The sequence below is a fragment of the Marmota marmota genome, unplaced genomic scaffold, assembly GCF_001458135.2.
Source record: "Marmota marmota marmota unplaced genomic scaffold, marMar, whole genome shotgun sequence".
Lineage (NCBI taxonomy): Eukaryota > Metazoa > Chordata > Mammalia > Rodentia > Sciuridae > Marmota > Marmota marmota.
In genome coordinates this window covers 31,698,869-31,716,054 of record NW_026000174.1, presented here as the reverse complement: position 1 = coordinate 31,716,054, position 17,186 = coordinate 31,698,869, and the positions used below count along the sequence as shown (strand labels likewise).

At 32.7% G+C, this 17,186-nt stretch overlaps 1 protein-coding gene and 1 long non-coding RNA gene across 4 annotated transcripts in view; one reads left to right on the top strand and one right to left on the bottom strand.

The window, feature by feature from the left end:
- Positions 1–17,186, bottom strand: part of Zdhhc13 (zinc finger DHHC-type palmitoyltransferase 13) — a 47,251-nt gene that overhangs the window by 14,046 nt on the left and 16,019 nt on the right. For all 3 annotated transcript variants that reach the window (XM_015477696.2, XM_048788468.1, XM_048788469.1), the window contains exons 4-10: positions 16,941–17,018; positions 15,702–15,846; positions 14,240–14,304; positions 12,095–12,257; positions 11,753–11,878; positions 5,543–5,676; positions 3,418–3,518 (exon numbers count right to left, since the gene is read on the bottom strand). In XM_015477696.2, the coding sequence (XP_015333182.1) occupies positions 3,418–3,518; positions 5,543–5,676; positions 11,753–11,878; positions 12,095–12,257; positions 14,240–14,304; positions 15,702–15,846; positions 16,941–17,018 (812 nt within the window). The remainder of the gene's footprint in view (positions 1–3,417; positions 3,519–5,542; positions 5,677–11,752; positions 11,879–12,094; positions 12,258–14,239; positions 14,305–15,701; positions 15,847–16,940; positions 17,019–17,186) is intronic.
- On the top strand, positions 893–8,954 carry LOC125612080. Its single transcript, XR_007342382.1, has 3 exons — positions 893–1,035; positions 7,426–7,427; positions 8,944–8,954. It is a non-coding gene; the product is annotated as an uncharacterized LOC125612080 (long non-coding RNA).

The window sequence follows — 17,186 nt, the reverse complement described above, 5'->3', positions numbered from 1 at the left end:
TCATGATAAGATGAATTTTTAACAAAGTTTAGTTAGAATGAATTAAGATGGACACTATTAAAGGATACACTGGTCATGATCTTTTGTTAAAAAATTGCATCTAGGGCTGGGGTTGTGGCTTAGTGGCAGAGCGCTTGCCTCACATGTGTGAGGCACTGGGTTTGATCCTCAGCACCACATAAAAATAAATAAATAAAAAATAAAGGTATAGTGACCATCAACAATTAAAATTAAAAAATTGCATCTAATTTTTTTTCAAAGTTCTGATCAACACACACAACATATTCTCAAAAATTCATTCAGTTGAATCATGTGGTGATCATGCATAGTGAACTGATTGAATTTGAAGCTCCTATTCTGAATTAACTTACAAATCACAGAAAAATCAGTGGATCCCCTTTCTCCAAACATAAAAGGCAAACACGTTCCTTGCTTATGTTCACAAACATTTTCTACTTCCTCTCACTGACTTCTGCAGCCACAATTTTAGGATGTCCAAGTCCTAACTGCCTTTGATACTTAATATACCATTTCCTTCCCTTTGTTTTTTCTACTTCCATGGAAAGAAGGATTCTCTCCCATCCCCAAACCTCGGAGAACTTTTTCTATGGTACTTGGACTATAATTATTTATAGTCCTTAGACTATAATTATTTATAGATGTCTCAGCCTCCCCTATAAACTGGAATCTCTTGCAGTTAAAAAAATCTCTCAATATAGAACTAAAATTTGCCCTTCTATAACTTGACCAATCGGTTTCCATCATTGGATCTTTTAGATCTTCCCTACATAGACTTATTCCTTCATTTGTTCAATGATCCTTTTTATTGAGTGCCCATTCCATACAGTACACATTGGCTTCCAAATAATATATTTCCATGTGAAACTGGGAGGCAGTGATCATACAGGACTTTACATGTGTTGAGTTCTCTTAAACTTAACTCAGTTATAACCAGTATCACATATATTCAATGGTATACCATTTCTTTCCCAAGTCTTAGCCGTAACTCCAAACTTGTCAGTAAGGTACACGTCTGTTTCATTCAAACTCCTTCACAGAAGACAAAAAAATGCATTACTTGTCTGACATATAACAGACATCAAAAGAAACTGATAATCTGAGGAGCAAAACTAGAATTGTTCTTAAAATTAGTTTCAACCTGAGCCTTCCACAGATTTTCTTCCTAACAGTAATTAATAATAAAATATTAAGTATATTTATACAGTGCCAATTACTAAATGGGAATCTTTTAGCATAGTGATCCTTGAAGCCACCTCATAAGTTTGGTACCACTGTCCCCAATTTACAGAAAAACAAAAAATGGGGTAAAATGAACTAGTCAGATGTATATAACTAGTGAGAAAAACAAGCTAAAATCTAGAATCATTCTGTTTGATTTCAAAGACTTTATGTTTTCCTCAGTGTCCCAGACTGTCTTCCCAATGCAGACCAGAGGCTATGAGAGCAGAAGCCCCCACTCAGTTGCTGCGGCAACCTGAGCCAAGATTAGTCAAAATACTTAGGATAGGTCTATATAGGACAACACCTCATTTCATCCACAGGGCAGTTCCAATCACTTTTAACATTTAGCTTGAAAAACACTGCTCTCATAGTGAAGTATGCTCAAGCTCTCAACACTAGCAACTTCAAGTAGTACCTGGGTCAAATAGTTTTATGTTGTACAAGTAAGTAAAACATTCCATCCTGTCAATTCCAACATCTTAACATTCTTCCAACTATGGTAATCAGTTCTTCTAAGGTAATAATAGCTCCTTCACAAAAAAGTTTCTAGTTACATTCAACTAAATATTAACTTCTGTAACTAAGGTTTTGAACTATAGTTGTTACATTTTTAATGTTTGATTCTGTAAAATTGAATTAAAAATGATCGGTGAAAACTTTGAAATATTCTAAGTTGCTCAAATTATTAAAATTCATCAAAAAATGCCATAATTTTAAAAATGGCTTATTACATTGCTACACTGGTTGGTAAACAAAATATCAGTCATCCCTTCTCAGTATCAGGTCCATTACCCAAGGATTTATGAGCTTTGGGTCTTCTGAGAGTGCTGTTGGTTTAAAGTGTGCTGTTATTAAATGTACGTGTTGTTTATAAATGTACTCCTAGTTGCTTATTAAGTAATTTTTAATCTTGTATCTTCCAAGCTTTCATTAAGTGTTGGCAAAAAGGTCAGTGCTTACAAAGGAGCTACCAAATCAATAATTATGAGACAAAGGGTAGGGGTAATTAAATCTTTTGAAAAAAGCCTAATCATTTCCATGGTATGCTGTTCCATTCCTTTAGATTAAAGAAATGAAAAACATTAGATAGTGCTCAGAAATAAAAGTAGCATTAAAGCAAAAACATGCTGCAATAGAGGTAGATGCATGCACTCTGAAAACTCATATGCCTATCTCATTTCATATTTATACCTGAGAAAAATATAAATTAAAGGAATATGCTAAAAGGTATTATCTCTAGCCACTACATTCCTTTTTTCCTTATCCTATAAGAAGAACAAGGTTATAATGGATTCTCAAGCAGTGTCCTTAGGAGAGGAAAAAGAAGTCTAGAAAGAAGTGGGAAGATGAAAAATGTGCCTCATCTAATTGGTATTATAAACAGCTCTAACACCAAGAAGTAGCCACTCTCTGCACTGCTACATGACTGGACCTGACCAATCTAAGAGGACTACTTACCCTTGAGCTGGACTTGGACCTGGGCCCTGATCCTCAAGTTATAAACCCACATTGAGTGTTTCTTTTTCCCCTTTTAAAACTGCAGGCTATCCATTTATCAGTAGGCCACGAAAGAATTAAGTGGGCTATGACTAGAATTAAAACAACAACAACAACACAGGATAAAGTAAAACAAGGTGAATTACACATTAGGCATTTTTTTTCAAAGTTCATTTTACATTATTTTGGAGGCAAAAATATCATTTTTTTTCTGTGAACTAAGAATCAGTGCCTTAGATAATAGCTAGAACTGATGCTTACCATTAATGAGGAAGCCACATTTTCCTAAATATCCCTCTCATATAGGTCATCTTGGTACCCTGAAGATTAAATCATCAACTGTAACTGCTGACTAAATTAAAAGAACCATGTGACCTTGAAGAACTCTAAAAACAATCCAATTTACTATTATGGGATCAAGTAAAACAATAATTCACTCTACTGCTCCCCTCCTATATGTAATTAATATGGGAAACCTATTATTTTCATAGTATGTTGAGATAACTTTCAGAATCAAGGACATTCTCAACATTAAACATTCAAGCAGAATCAATAAATGAATGCAAATATTAGCTACATTCCCTAAATATTTCCCAATATCTAAGTTTATAACAATAGGCATTATTCTTTTTGAAAGGTAAAATTAAATATGCATTTAAATTTAAGCCTGAAGGATATCAGGAAAGAATAAGACGAACCAAGTCATAAATGTCCAGAAAATGGAACTTAGCAGAAAAACTGCTGGTACATATACAAGGTTCTTATATCCAACCAAGAACCTAAAAGAAAAAGGACAAACATAAGGTATTAGTGAAATCAAGTATTAGTATTATTCATGTCAATTTTAGTCCTAAACCCCTCAAATAATGATAGTAGTAATAACAGCAGCAACAGCAATACCTTTTACTTTCTGAGTGTTTACTAGTGTCATCTGGCACTTTCCATGTGCTCACAGAGTTATACACTACCATCACCCCATTTCATTGTGAGAAAACTGAAATATAATGATCCTGAAGAAGTATATATTCTAGTTCTTCTAATTTATACATCCTTTCATTCACAACCTTAAGCATTTTCATTCTGTAACCACCTCAAGAAACAGTCACTATATGAGAAGATACAAAGATTAAAAATGATACTAACAATCATAACATTAAAAATTTCAGGCAACATGCAACTTGAAGTCCACATATAATATACTCAGAATGTTTAACATTGCAGTTTCAAAAGAAAAAATCTGTCTTTCACCAAATACTCAATATAGTCTTTTTATGCATGAATAGAGTTTAACTGGATATATATTAAAATTCTACTAGAAATAAACAGTAGTTGTTGGTGGATATAAAGGGTTAAAAAAGTCATCAGGTCCATAACCATAATTAGGATAAAATTATATTTGAGAAGACCTAAAGAGCCCAACCTCAGGCACCCAATATTCTGCCAGAAGAAGACAAATGGAATCCACACAAACTCCATGATATGGCCTATGTGTGGCAAACATCACATTTGATTTAATTAGGTAGTAAATCACCTAATTTGTAAAAGGCTGCTACTTCTACCTATTTCTGACATGTATCACATAGCAACATGGATGAATAGGCAACTGCTCCTGGAATCCAATAATAATAAAAGTTTGCAGCTACTTATTTCCATAAAATTGGAACTCTACTGATGAGATGAGAAAAATAAGGCAGTAAAGATAAAGCTGCTATATAAATATGACTTAAATTTGAACTGCATAATATACCAAGAATAGCATATGAAAGCCCTTAACTCGCAGTCACCCAAAACAAGTTTTCACATAAAATTTTGTATTCGTGAGGTTTCAGCTAAAACAAATAGCCACCAAGATCACAAAGGCTCCAATTCTGGGTGAGTAGATATTGCTAGCCCTTAAATTCTCTCTGAAAAAAAAAAAAAGACTGTGAACCTTGATGATTTGGCTTCAAATTAACTTAGAGATCAAGTCAAATCAATTAGTGGAAAGTTACAAGTTTTCTGAATAGCGGACTAAGCATTTGAGCTTTCATGTCATACTTAAATTTAAATTCATTTCCAGCCAATTATCTTGTTCTTGGGTGACCAAGTAATAAGATTCCTCTAATATTCTGTTTTCTTTTAAGACAAAAGCAGTGCATGCTTATTCCAGAATATGCTGGCAAGCAAAAGAATTCAGGAATACTTATAATCATGCCCTGTAGAGAGCCAACACAGCTTATTTCCTTTTAGATTATTTTCTATGGATCATCGTGATTACATCTTTCTTTTATTCACTGAATGAAAATGTTCAATAGTGAAGACAAGCTTTTTGCTTTTATGGACCTCATATTATAGGAAAGTGATTAAATACTATACGAAGAAAGTAAAACAGGTAATCCAGCAGAATTAATCAGGGATGGCCTTGATAAGAAGGTGATGTTTGAAGCTTACAATGAATTTAGATTTTAAAAAGGAAAACCACCATCCCCTAAAAATTCTGAAAAATGGGCAAGAATACTTCTAGATAAAAAATAGTTACCAAAATCTCTCCATTTTTTACTAAAACTAACAACTCAAGCAATTCCCCAGGATATTTATTTTCCAATGATTGTCAATACAAACAAATTACTGTGTTGAGCTATTTGCTTTCAGCCAGAAAATATGTCACCAAAGTCTTTTCCTCTCACCACCCCAAGAATGTTGTTATGTAGTTATGTAATAGTTATAGCTCAGTATAAATCTGGGATTCCAGCTAATCCACAACAAAAATAAGCAATCACATTGCAAAGGCAATAACCAGCCTTGCAAAGACTAATATACACACCTTGGAAACAAAGATGTCAGAAAGAATAATGTTACCAGAAGACATCCTTTTAAAAGCCAAGAATCTGAATTGAAGTCCAATATGTATCCAACAGCCCACATGGTACTCACAGAAAGCATCAGCAGCAAGAAAATCTATTAAGAGATTAAGAATTTTAGAGCATTATGCATTTTTACCTCCTATAATGTCATTTTAATTAGTTCAGTATAAGAACTATGTCCTAAGTGTATAATAACAATCAATACAACAGCAGAACTAACAAGTTTTCTTAAAAATTGGCTAACTGATAAACTTGAAATTTGAGCAGTTTATATATATATATATATATATATATATATATATATATATATNGGGGATGGCCTTGATAAGAAGGTGATGTTTGAAGCTTACAATGAATTTAGATTTTAAAAAGCCTTACATTTCATTCAATGTAGCTTTAACGTGCTGCCCCTTTCCTCCAATAAATTGTGTTTTTTTTACATAAGTAGTGACAATCTGATATTTTTAAAAATAACTTCTTCCAAATCACATTCTTTATTAGAAAGCATAAAGACTAAATAAGGGGAACAGAAGAGCTTCAAATTGGGCACCAGGTGGTGCCATCCCCTAATCAAGAAGGTTAGAAGAAACGACTCTGCAAAAAAGATAAGCTCAGTTTTGGACATGTGAAATTTAAAAATACCTGGATATATCCAGGAGACAGTTAAAAAAGCAAGTATATGGATTGTAAAGCCATGAATGAACGACATACCAAAGAAAGATAGAAAGGGGCAGTATCTTGGTCAACACAAACAATGAAGGCAAGGAACAAAGCTAAGATCCTAAAGGTTACCAAGAAAGTCTGACCAGAAAGACAGTCTGAAAAGAAATTTTTTTCCTTCTTTTTTTTTTTTTCCAATGAAAAAAATTTTTTTTCTTTCTTTGCTGAAAGATAGCAAAGAAAATTTCAAGGGAGTGATTCTTAGTGCCCAAGGGCATATGGAGATCAAAGACTGAAATATATCTTCAGGATGCTAATGATTAAGGCTAATTTTGGTAAAGTCAAAAGAATGAAACTTCCATGATACAACAGTTTGACTGTCTGCACTGAAGTTAGGCTCCACATTTGTGCAATGCAGTCCCTTAATGAAGATCTTGAAAGCAAGCATGGCTTTTGCAACAGCAAAGAGGAAAAGTGTATTTTGTCTTATCTTCTTTATTCTGACTTCTCTAAGCCATACCTAGGGATCAGTAATTTCAAATGACATCAAATCTTTAAAACAATCCCAATTTGTTTGGTGACATAAAGTAAGCAAGTTTAGATTTTTTAAAACAGTTAAATTCAGAATCTACAAGCAGAACAGAAATAAGAAGGAAAGATTTTACAATTCTAAATCTCAGATATAATGCTCAATCAAGAGTCACATAATTCATTAATTTAATAAATATTTGAATGTAAGGGTCTGTTTGAGGCATTTGAGACAACCAAAAGGATTTAAGGTTTTTCCTCTCATAAAGCTTCAGCTCTAGCTGGGAAGACAAATCTATTTAACTTTATAGTACATAAAAAGCTATATCCCCAAGTCTTGGAAGCCATTAAATGACTTTCTTTTTACTCTGGGTGAAACGGGAAGACATCATAGTTATATGAGTAGATGAATGATAGGATCTTAAACTTTACAACAGTCATCTGTTATACTAACATGGCATTACTGAAGTGGTAAGAAGGGATCAGATTCTGGATATAGACTGAAGGAAGAATTAGACACATCTTTCTAATGGAGTGGGTATGTGGTATGAGAGCACAAACTAAGACATGATTGGAAAACTATAGAGTTGCGACTGAGATGCAGAATATGCGACTGAGATGCAGAAGGCTTAGTCACGCATCAGGAAGAGATCAGGAGTTCAGTTTGTTTGAAATTGAGGATTGAACCTGGAGACACTCTACCACTGAGCCACATCCATAGCCTTTTTTATTTTTTATTTGGAGATAGGGTCTTGCTAAGTTCACTAAGTTGCTACAGCTGGCCTTGAACTTGGTAATCCTTCTGCCTAAGCCACCCAAGTTGCTGGAGTTACAGGCATGTATCAAGGCACCCAGATTGGAATTCAGTTTAAATTAGTGCATTTTCATTAAAAAGAATAATGGGCTTCATTGTGCATTTGACATAGTTTGGTCATATTCTCCCCTAATATAACCCTTCCTTATCCTCTCCTCCTCCTCCCCTGGCCCACTTCTTCTTTTCTAATAGTCTCTCTCCTGCTTTCAGGTCATATTTTTTCACTTTTGTTTGTCTGTGTCTAGATTCCATGTATGGGAGAAAACAAGATGTATGTCTTTTTGAGTCTGGCTTATTTTACTTTAACATAATAATCTCCAGTTGTATCCATTTTCTTGCAAATGACATGATTTCATTATTTATGGCTGAATAATACTGTATTGTGTGTATATGTGTGTGTCTGTCTGTATAAATCACGTTTTCTTTACCTATTTGTCCACTGATGGGCATCTAGGATGATTCTATAATTTGCCTACTGTAAATGTGACCGAGGTAAAAGTGGGTACACAGGTTAGCTCTATGGTATGATGACTTCAATTACTTCAGGTATATACTACGGAGTGATATAGCTGGATCATATGGTAGTTCTATTTTTAAGTTTTTTTAGGAACTTACTGGTTTCCATAGTGGCTATACTGATTTACATTCCCACCAATAATGTATATGGTTCATTTTTCCTCTGCATTCTTGCCAGCACTATTTGCTATATTCTTTTTTAAAAAATATTTATTATTTTTAGGTGGACACAATATCTTTATTTCACATTTATGTGGTGCTGAGGATTGAATCCAGTGCCTCATGCATGGTAAGCAAGCACTCTACCACTGAGCCACAATCCCAGTCCCGTGTTTTCTGTATTCTTGATGATAGCCATTCTGATTGGGGTGAGATAGAATCTCAGTGTAGTTTGGATTTATATTTCTCTGTTGGCTAAAGCGGTTGAACGATTTTTTCATATAATTTGTACTTCTTTTTAGAAGTATTTGTACAGTTCATTTGCCCATTTACTGATTGTGTTCTGGGTTCTGTTTTGTTTTTTTTTTTCTGCTGTTAAGTTTTTTGAGTTCTTTATATATTAACCCACTGTTGGAAGAGTAGCTGACAAAGCTTTTCTCCCATTCTGTAGTTGTTTCTTCATTCTGATGTTTCATTTTTTGTATTCCTTCTTAATTAATGAAGTTCCACTTGTTGATTCCTACCATTATTTCCTTTTTAAACATTTATTTTTTAATTTTTGGTACCAGGGATTGAACCCAGGGGCACTTAACCACTGAGCCAGATTCTCAGCCCTTTCTTTATTTTATATTTTAGTCAGGATCTTGCTAAGTTGCTTAGGGCCTTGCTAAATTGCAAAGGCAGACTCCAGTCACTAGGATTACATGCATGCATCACTGTACCTGGCTTGGACTATTATTTCCTGAGCTTTTGGAATCCTTTTCAGGAAGTTGTTGCCTATAACTTGAAGTGTTTCCTCTATGTTTTCTTCTAGCAGTATCTTTTTTAAAGTTCCAGGGTCACATTTTATCTATTTTGATGATTTTTATGCAAAAAGACAGATAGGGATCTAGTTTTAATCTATATATGGATATCCAGTTTTCCCAGAAACATCTGTTAAAGGTGTCTTTTCTTCGATGTACATTTTTGGCACCCTTGACAAGGATCAGATGGCTGTAGCTGCATGGGTTTATCTGTGTCCTCTATCCTATTCCATTGGTCTATGTATCTGTTTTTATACCAGTAATATGCCGTCTTTGTTTATGCAACTCTATAGTATAATTCAAACTGGGTATTGTGATGCCTCCAGCATCACCCCTTTTGCTCAGGATTTTTTTTGTTATTCGATGTCTTCTGAGCTTTCATATGAATTTTAGGATTTTTTTTTTCAGTTCTGTGAATTATGTCATTGGTACTTTGATGGGGACTGCGGTGGCTGTACTTTTTGTACTATGGCCATTTTAACAATATTAATTCTGCCAATCTATGAACATGGAAGGTCTTTCCATCTTCTAGTGTCTTCTTCAATTTCTCTTTTCGGTGTTCTGCAATTTTCATTGTAGATGTCTTCATCCCTTTGGTTCAGTTTATTCTTAGTTTTTATGTTGGTTTTTGGTTGGTAAAACTATTTTCCTGATTTTTTTTCAGCAGATTTATTATTCGTGTATAGAAAAGCTATTGATTTTTCTATGTTGATTTTGTATTCTGCTACTTTGCTGAATTTGTTTATCAGATCTAAAAGTCTTCTGGTGGAGTCTTCGGGGTCTTCTAATTATAGCTTTGTATTACCTACAAATAGAGACAATTTGATTTTGTCCTTTTCCATTTATATCCCATTTATTTTTTCTGTTGCCTAACTGCTCTGGCTAAAATAACAAGTGTTATATTAAAAAGGAAGGTGAAAGTAGACATCCTTGTCTCATTTCTGATTTCAGAGGAGATGCTTCCATGTTCTCCCCATTCAGTATAATGTTGGCCACAAGCTTTTTGTATATAGTCTTTATTTTATATCGAGACTAAGATTCTTCTATACCTAGTTCCTTTAGAGCTTTTTATCATGAAGGAATTTTGAATTCTGTTAAAGATTTTCTCCATCTAGTGAAATGATCAAGAGATCTTTATACTTGATTCTATTTATGTGACAGATCACATTTACCGATTTACATATGCTGAACCATCCTTGCATCCCTGGAATAAAACTAACATGGTCGATCATGGTATGTGATCTTTTAGTGTGCTGTTGAATTTGGTTTGCAAGCATTTTACTGAGGATTTTTTGAGTCTATGTTCATCAAGGATTTTTTTTTGTTGTAACCTTATCTGTTTTGGTATCAGGATTACTATCTTGGTAGAATTAATTTGGAAACATCCTTTCCCTTTCTATCTCATGGAATAGTTTGAGCAACTGATGTTAGTTCCTATTTAAAGATTTGGTAAAATTCAGAGGTAAATTCATCAGCTCCTATGCTTTTCCTTGTTTCAGGATTTTTTATTAATGTTTCAATTTCACTGTTTGTTATCCATCTGTTTAGGTTTTTTTTTAATCCTCTTGGTTCAGTTTTGGAAGGCCAAAAAAATATTCATTTTATATAGATTTTCTAGTTTATTGGAATATAAGTCTTCAAAATAGTCCTTAATGATTATCTAGATTTCAGGGGTATCTGATATAATAATTCTTTTTTCCTTTCTAATTTTATTAATTTGAATCTTCTCTTTCTTTTGGTTAATTTGGCTAAGGGTTTATCAGTTCTCTTTATCTTTTCAAAGAACTCTTTGTTTCATTAATCTTTGTATTATTCTTGTAGCCTCTAGTTTCAGCTCTGATCTTTATTATTTCTTTACTTCTACTGATTTTGTGTTTGTTTTGTTTCTCTAAGACCTTGAGATACACCTTAACATTATTTATCTGAGATCTGATTTTTTAATGTAAGCACCCATAGCAATAAATTTCCCTTTTAGAACTGCTTTTGTTGTAATCTTGGGAGCTCAGTTTTTGATATGTTATTGTGAGATGTCTACTAGACACTAAACTGAATAAGTAGATAACTGGACTTATAAATCTGGAAAGTTCTAGATTAGAGAGATAAGCCTGGCAGTTGTCAACATACAGATGCCTAGTAGAGAATGAATAGATAAAAAAGAGGTTCAAGGACAAGATCTTGGAGCATCCTACCAATAAAAAGTGAGGGGAAAAAAGTAGCAAAGGAGAATGAGTAGTAGCCTTTCTCTCCTCTTTCACATACCTAAATGCAAAATAGGTGTAGCATTCATAATGATCCTCTACATAGAAATCTGGTATTTGTTAATTCTCGGTCACTCTGAAAGTATAATTACTAATTTTTATCTGATAATGTTATCATATTTGAAAACAACAAACTATGGAATCATCCAATATCCCATTTTGAAAATTTGAATTGAATGTTATTATTTTCCTTTAAAAAAATTAATAAGGAACAATCTCATTAAAAAAAGCTTCTATAAAATTCTTTACAACAATTTGTTGTTCTTATTTTGCTTCATTTTCATCTTAATTCACTCATTAAGTAAATGTGGAATACCACAGAATATCCATAAGATAGCCAACTCTCTGGTTTTCCTTATTGCCCTAAAAATAAAAAACAAATTAACAAAAAAAAATTCTTATATCCCAGAGAACAGAGCCATATGAAAATACCTCACTTTTCTGTAGCCATCTCCAAAGTCGGAACTTTTGGTTAGTTCGCATTTTGGCTTCTGTTTTTAGCATATGAATAACGAGCTGGTTTTTGTTTTGCAGAGCCATATCAAGAGGAGTTTGTCCCTTAAAAAAAAATAAAATCTATTATATTTTTGACATATTATGGGTGTTAAAGATTTTTTCATCAGAATCATATTAACTCTAAGGGCAATTAGCTATTATTATTTATATTTATCTTCGTAGTAACTGAAAATAAACATATAGCTTATCTTTTCCTAAAATGACTAATCCTCAAACTGAAAATATAATAAACGAAAGGAGATAAGTACCTGGTCATACCTTAACATTTCGGACATCCAGACTAGAACCAGCTTCCAAAAGTTTATCAACTGCATTAATATTTCCTGCTGTAACTGCCCAGTGAAGTGGAGTGTTTTGGTGTATTTTATCAACAACATTGAGAGAAGGATTAAACTTTAAAAGAAATCCAGTTGGTTCTGGCCTGTCTCAAAATAATAAAATACCAAGAGGCATTAATAGGGATGATGATTTGAGGAATCATTAAGTATTCTGAACAAGTGAGGAACTGCTTTGTTCAGAGTTCTATTCTAACACTAACAGGAGAGATTAAAAAAAAAAGACATTTTAAATAATAATTTGCTATACACATATTTTAAACATCAATATAGTAGAATAAGAAAAACTTTACTTTCATAATGCTGCTCTATTGGTTAACACTTTTTAAAATTGTGGATTTAACTTTAACCAATATTAAGTGTTATGTTATTTATCCAATTTAAGAACTAAATGTAAAATTAAAAACATTTTTCTTTTAGTTGGAAATGGTCACAATATTTTTATTTTATTTTATTTATTTTCCTTTATGTGGTGCTGAGGATCAAACCCATTGCCTCACATGTGCTAGGCAAGTGCTCTACCATTGAGCTACAATGCTAGCCCTGTAAAATGTTTTATCTGAGCAGATAAACCAAAAGTTACTTTATACTCTTCCTTTAATCAATTATTAAATAAAGCATGTATAAATATAGGTTGGGTATCCCTTAACCAAAATTCTTGGGATGTTTCTAATTTTTTTTTTTTTTAAATTTTGGAATGTTTACACATATATAATAGAGATTTTCAGGATGGGACCCACATCTAAACAAGAAATTCATTGATATTTCATATATACCTTATACACATAGCCTGAAGTTCTATTTTTAATAATTTTGTACATGAAACCAAGTTTCATGATATGGAATTTTCCACTTGTGGCAACATGTTTAGGCTCAAAAAAAATTTTCAGATTTTTGCACCATATTGCAGATTTTTACATTAGAGATGCAAAACTGAAGTGCCCTAAAATATCTGTACAGGTTAGAAAGGTATAAACTAGAAAGATAAAATTCAATAAAATATTTTCATGTTAAACATCAATGCCTTTCTTTCCTTTATACTTAAGAGTATAAAGAAGTATATGAAATATGTTAGAGTATGAAGAATATATTTTTCCCAAGAAAAATTATATTCTACTATGATTATTCAATGAAGATCTTTAGATATTATACCTGACTTCAGAGCTCAGTAAAGAGAAAATGCTTTCTATTTTTTTTTGACACTGAGGATTGACCCAACAGCAATCTACCTCTGAGCTACTTTCCAAGCCTTTTTTTACTTTTAGTGTGAGACAGGATCTTGCTAAATTGCCCAGACTAGCCTCAAACTTGCAATCCTACCTCAGTTTCCAGAGCAGTTGGGATTAAAAGTGTGTGCCACCACAGAGAGAAAATGCTTTCTAACAAAATTTCACCCTCAATCCCATCATTCCATGAAAAAAAGGAAACATAATTAAAAGAAACTCAGATCCTACAAGAGAAGTCCTAAGGAAAAGCAGAACTGGCAATTCATTTCAAGGACATAAACAAACTGAAAAAGTGAAAACTATAGTATGCATTTGCACAGATAAATACCAGAAGCTGGACTACAGTCTAGTCATTAATTATGTATGTTTATAAATTATACAGAAAAAGTTAAATGTGTCTAATGTGAAATGTAAATAGACTCTTTTCATAGGTCAGTTACAATTAATATTTTCAGAGACTCAACAATAATGTCAGAGAACTTCAAATTACTGTTCTCTGGAAAGCAAATTGATCATCTAGATTTCAAATTATGAGAACATTTAAACTTGTAAACATTTAGACTTGTAGAATATCAGTCATGTCAACAAGCATATGCTAAGGAATCTCTATTGTTGTATAAGGAAACTTTTTTCTTAATAGTTTTCAAATTTTTCACCAAAGCTTTCAGAAAAGATAAAATGTACTTCAGTAGTGCATTTCTAACTACAAATACCTCAAAAATCCATATCATAACCCCAGGATAGACAAGTATCTTTATCAGCTTGTACTATCATCTCATAGTTTCACAGAAAAGAAATTGTAGGAACCAAGAATCAGACTGAGGTAATTCAATTAAACTCACCCAATTACTTTGTGAGCTGATAACATGAGAGGTGTTTGCCCATTTACATCTGTCAAATTCACACTCTATTCAAAAAGAAGAAACTATTAACAAAACTGTAAACATAGTCAAAAGCCTCTTTTCTCTCTTGATAGAAATGCTTCCTTTATACATTCAGAAACTACCATTGTTTCTATAAAAAGAGTTCAAGTCTTATCAAATAATGTTCTTCTTCACTTCCATAGGGTAAAATCCATGGATTTCTACAAAATATTTTTAAAAGTAAAATCTAAATATGTGATATAGAGCATTATATGATATGAATAAAAGTAAAATCTAAATATGTGATGTACAGCATTATATGATAGCTAGGGAAAAAAGCAAAATGTTGATAACCATCATCAAACATAAATAAATGTACATGCCCTGGAAGTCAACGAATTTAGATCTTAATTGACATATGAATACATGCTATCATTTCTTAAGCAAAGTTATCCAGTCTCTATTTAAATGCTCCCAGAAATAGTGCACAACCTATCTTCTAAGGCCACTTGTATTATTTGACTTATTTTAAGTTTCAAACAGTGTAACAGGAAAAATTCTTTTTATTATTTTAAAGAGAGAAGAAAGAAATCATATCCCCATGAGAATAATTTCTTTTTGTAAAACAGGTCCATGTATGAGGTGTACAATAATGGTTCCAACTAAACCAAAAAAAGAATTTGAGTTACTGAAGTTTCTTAGAGGTTTTCGGGAACAGAACTTGGGAAGGAGCTGGAAGAGAAGCAGTAAAGACTCCTCCTCATATGTCTTTTCAAAATGAAACTCAAACGGTTATCAGACGGTTATAATTATTCTACTTCAGTTGGCTAAGTCTGAAAGAAAGTACTTATTTAAAGGGAACACAATCGCTCCAACAGCATTTGTGCAAACATGTTTTCCTGCCTATTTCAGGCAAGAATGCTAATACATAAACTACTTTGCTTCCAGAAAGGCACATTCTAGGCAAGTACAGTTGACAGTGAAACTCCCCATTGCCAATAACCTATAATTTAACCTCTGTCTCTTAAGGCGAATCATTTTTCATGGAATTACATTAGAGAACAATAAGAGGCATACAATCAAATTGGCTACCATTTGGGCTCAAATAATAAAAGCAAATGATGGGTTAATTTAGTGATCCATTTCCACATTCAACCAGAAACAAAATATAGGCTTTAAAGCCATGTTTTTGAAAAACTCTGCAAATTACTGGGCTCATAAGAAAAACTATTACAGGTTTACAAGTTTCAGAATTATCTATTATATGATCTTTACCCTCCAATGAAGCTGAAAACTCAGTACACGATAGTTAGACTTACCAAGGCTAATCTTTGAATATCAGTGTATCTAATAACTTCTGCTTTAAAAATGAGAACAGACTATGACTAATAATCTCTTCAGATTATAATAGCTGTAGTAAGAGATCCACTTCAAAACATACCTGTCCCTTTGAGATGAGATATGCTATAATAGGCATGTGCTGAAATAATACTGCTAAGTGAATGCTGCTGAATCCCTCTCCATCAATGAGACTAGGATCTGCACCATGCTGGAGTAATAATATGACCATGGGTAAATGCCCTTGTCTATAAATATAAGAAAAAAAATTATGTTTTATTCTGTTGAAAAAGATTTCAGACACAACAAAAATTCAGGAAGAAACTAATATCACTTAGATATAATGGTTAGATATAAAGAACATTTCCTAAGAGATTTTTAAAACACTCTAGATTGTACAAATGTCTTTTATTTGGATGCCCCAAACTTAAAACTATAAGGATATTCCTTTCTAAGGGCAAGTGATAAACCTGACAGCCTCCCAATCTAACTTAAGCCTTAAGTTACAATCATGTGTAAATAATAATTTTACATGACTAATACTAATAAAGAAAACTTTAAAAGCCCTTACACTTCACTGTTGCTGTTTTAAAAGCAAAAAATCATGTGCCATATATATGGAAGTATAATATTCAGAGACTGTGGATACACTGTGATAATATTACCATCAGGTTCTTTAGTACTCAGTCTATGGAGAAAAGATTCAACTCCTTGACTTACAAAAACAATTACTCACTTTAGTTTCAGGTTCTTGTCAACTTCCCAGCAGAGAAGAAATAAAATAAAAGAGGAAGCTGTCAAGTATTCAGATTTATTCCTTCAGTTTCAGAAGGCCAATATATACCAGAGAAAAAAGGAATTTTGACAGGTCAATAGAAATGTACTAATAAGTTGACCCACTCAAAATTTCTTGTCCTGAATTGACACATTTGATACTAAAAGAGAGAATTCCCTCTCTTTATATTGAGAGGGAATTTATCTTTTTAAAATAAAATTACAACTATAAGTAACCAAATGGACATCTGTTATAAAACTGAATACTGAAATGACTGTGTTTGCAGTTCACTGAACTATTGCTTTTATTCAGGGTGACTAAAATACAAAAGATGTTTGTTCTATTTTAAAAAAAATAAAGTATAACACTCATATTTGTGTTTGATAATCATAATTGAGCCCTGAATTAAACACCAAAATTATCCTTTCTGGAAACTCCTTGTAATTTCTTTTTAAGCAAAGGGGAAAAGAAAATCCTTTGAATTGCCTGTATCTGTGATTTACAGTATGGTGGCTACCAGTCACAGATGACTATTCAGTTTCAGGATTTAAAAAAAAAAAAACTCACCGAATGGCCCAGTGAAGAGGAGTTGAATTTAAATCTCCACCCAACTGATCTACAACAGCACCTTTTGAAATATAAAACCTGTTAAAAACAGACACAAATGAAAATATGTTTTGAAACTTAAAATTCATATTGGGACAGAAAACATAATTTTTTTTCTTAGCGAAAATGTATTAGTAAACAGAAATTATAATAACAACCCTCTCTAAAGAACTCAAATCTACAGAAGTCTCAAAAATTTAAAAGACA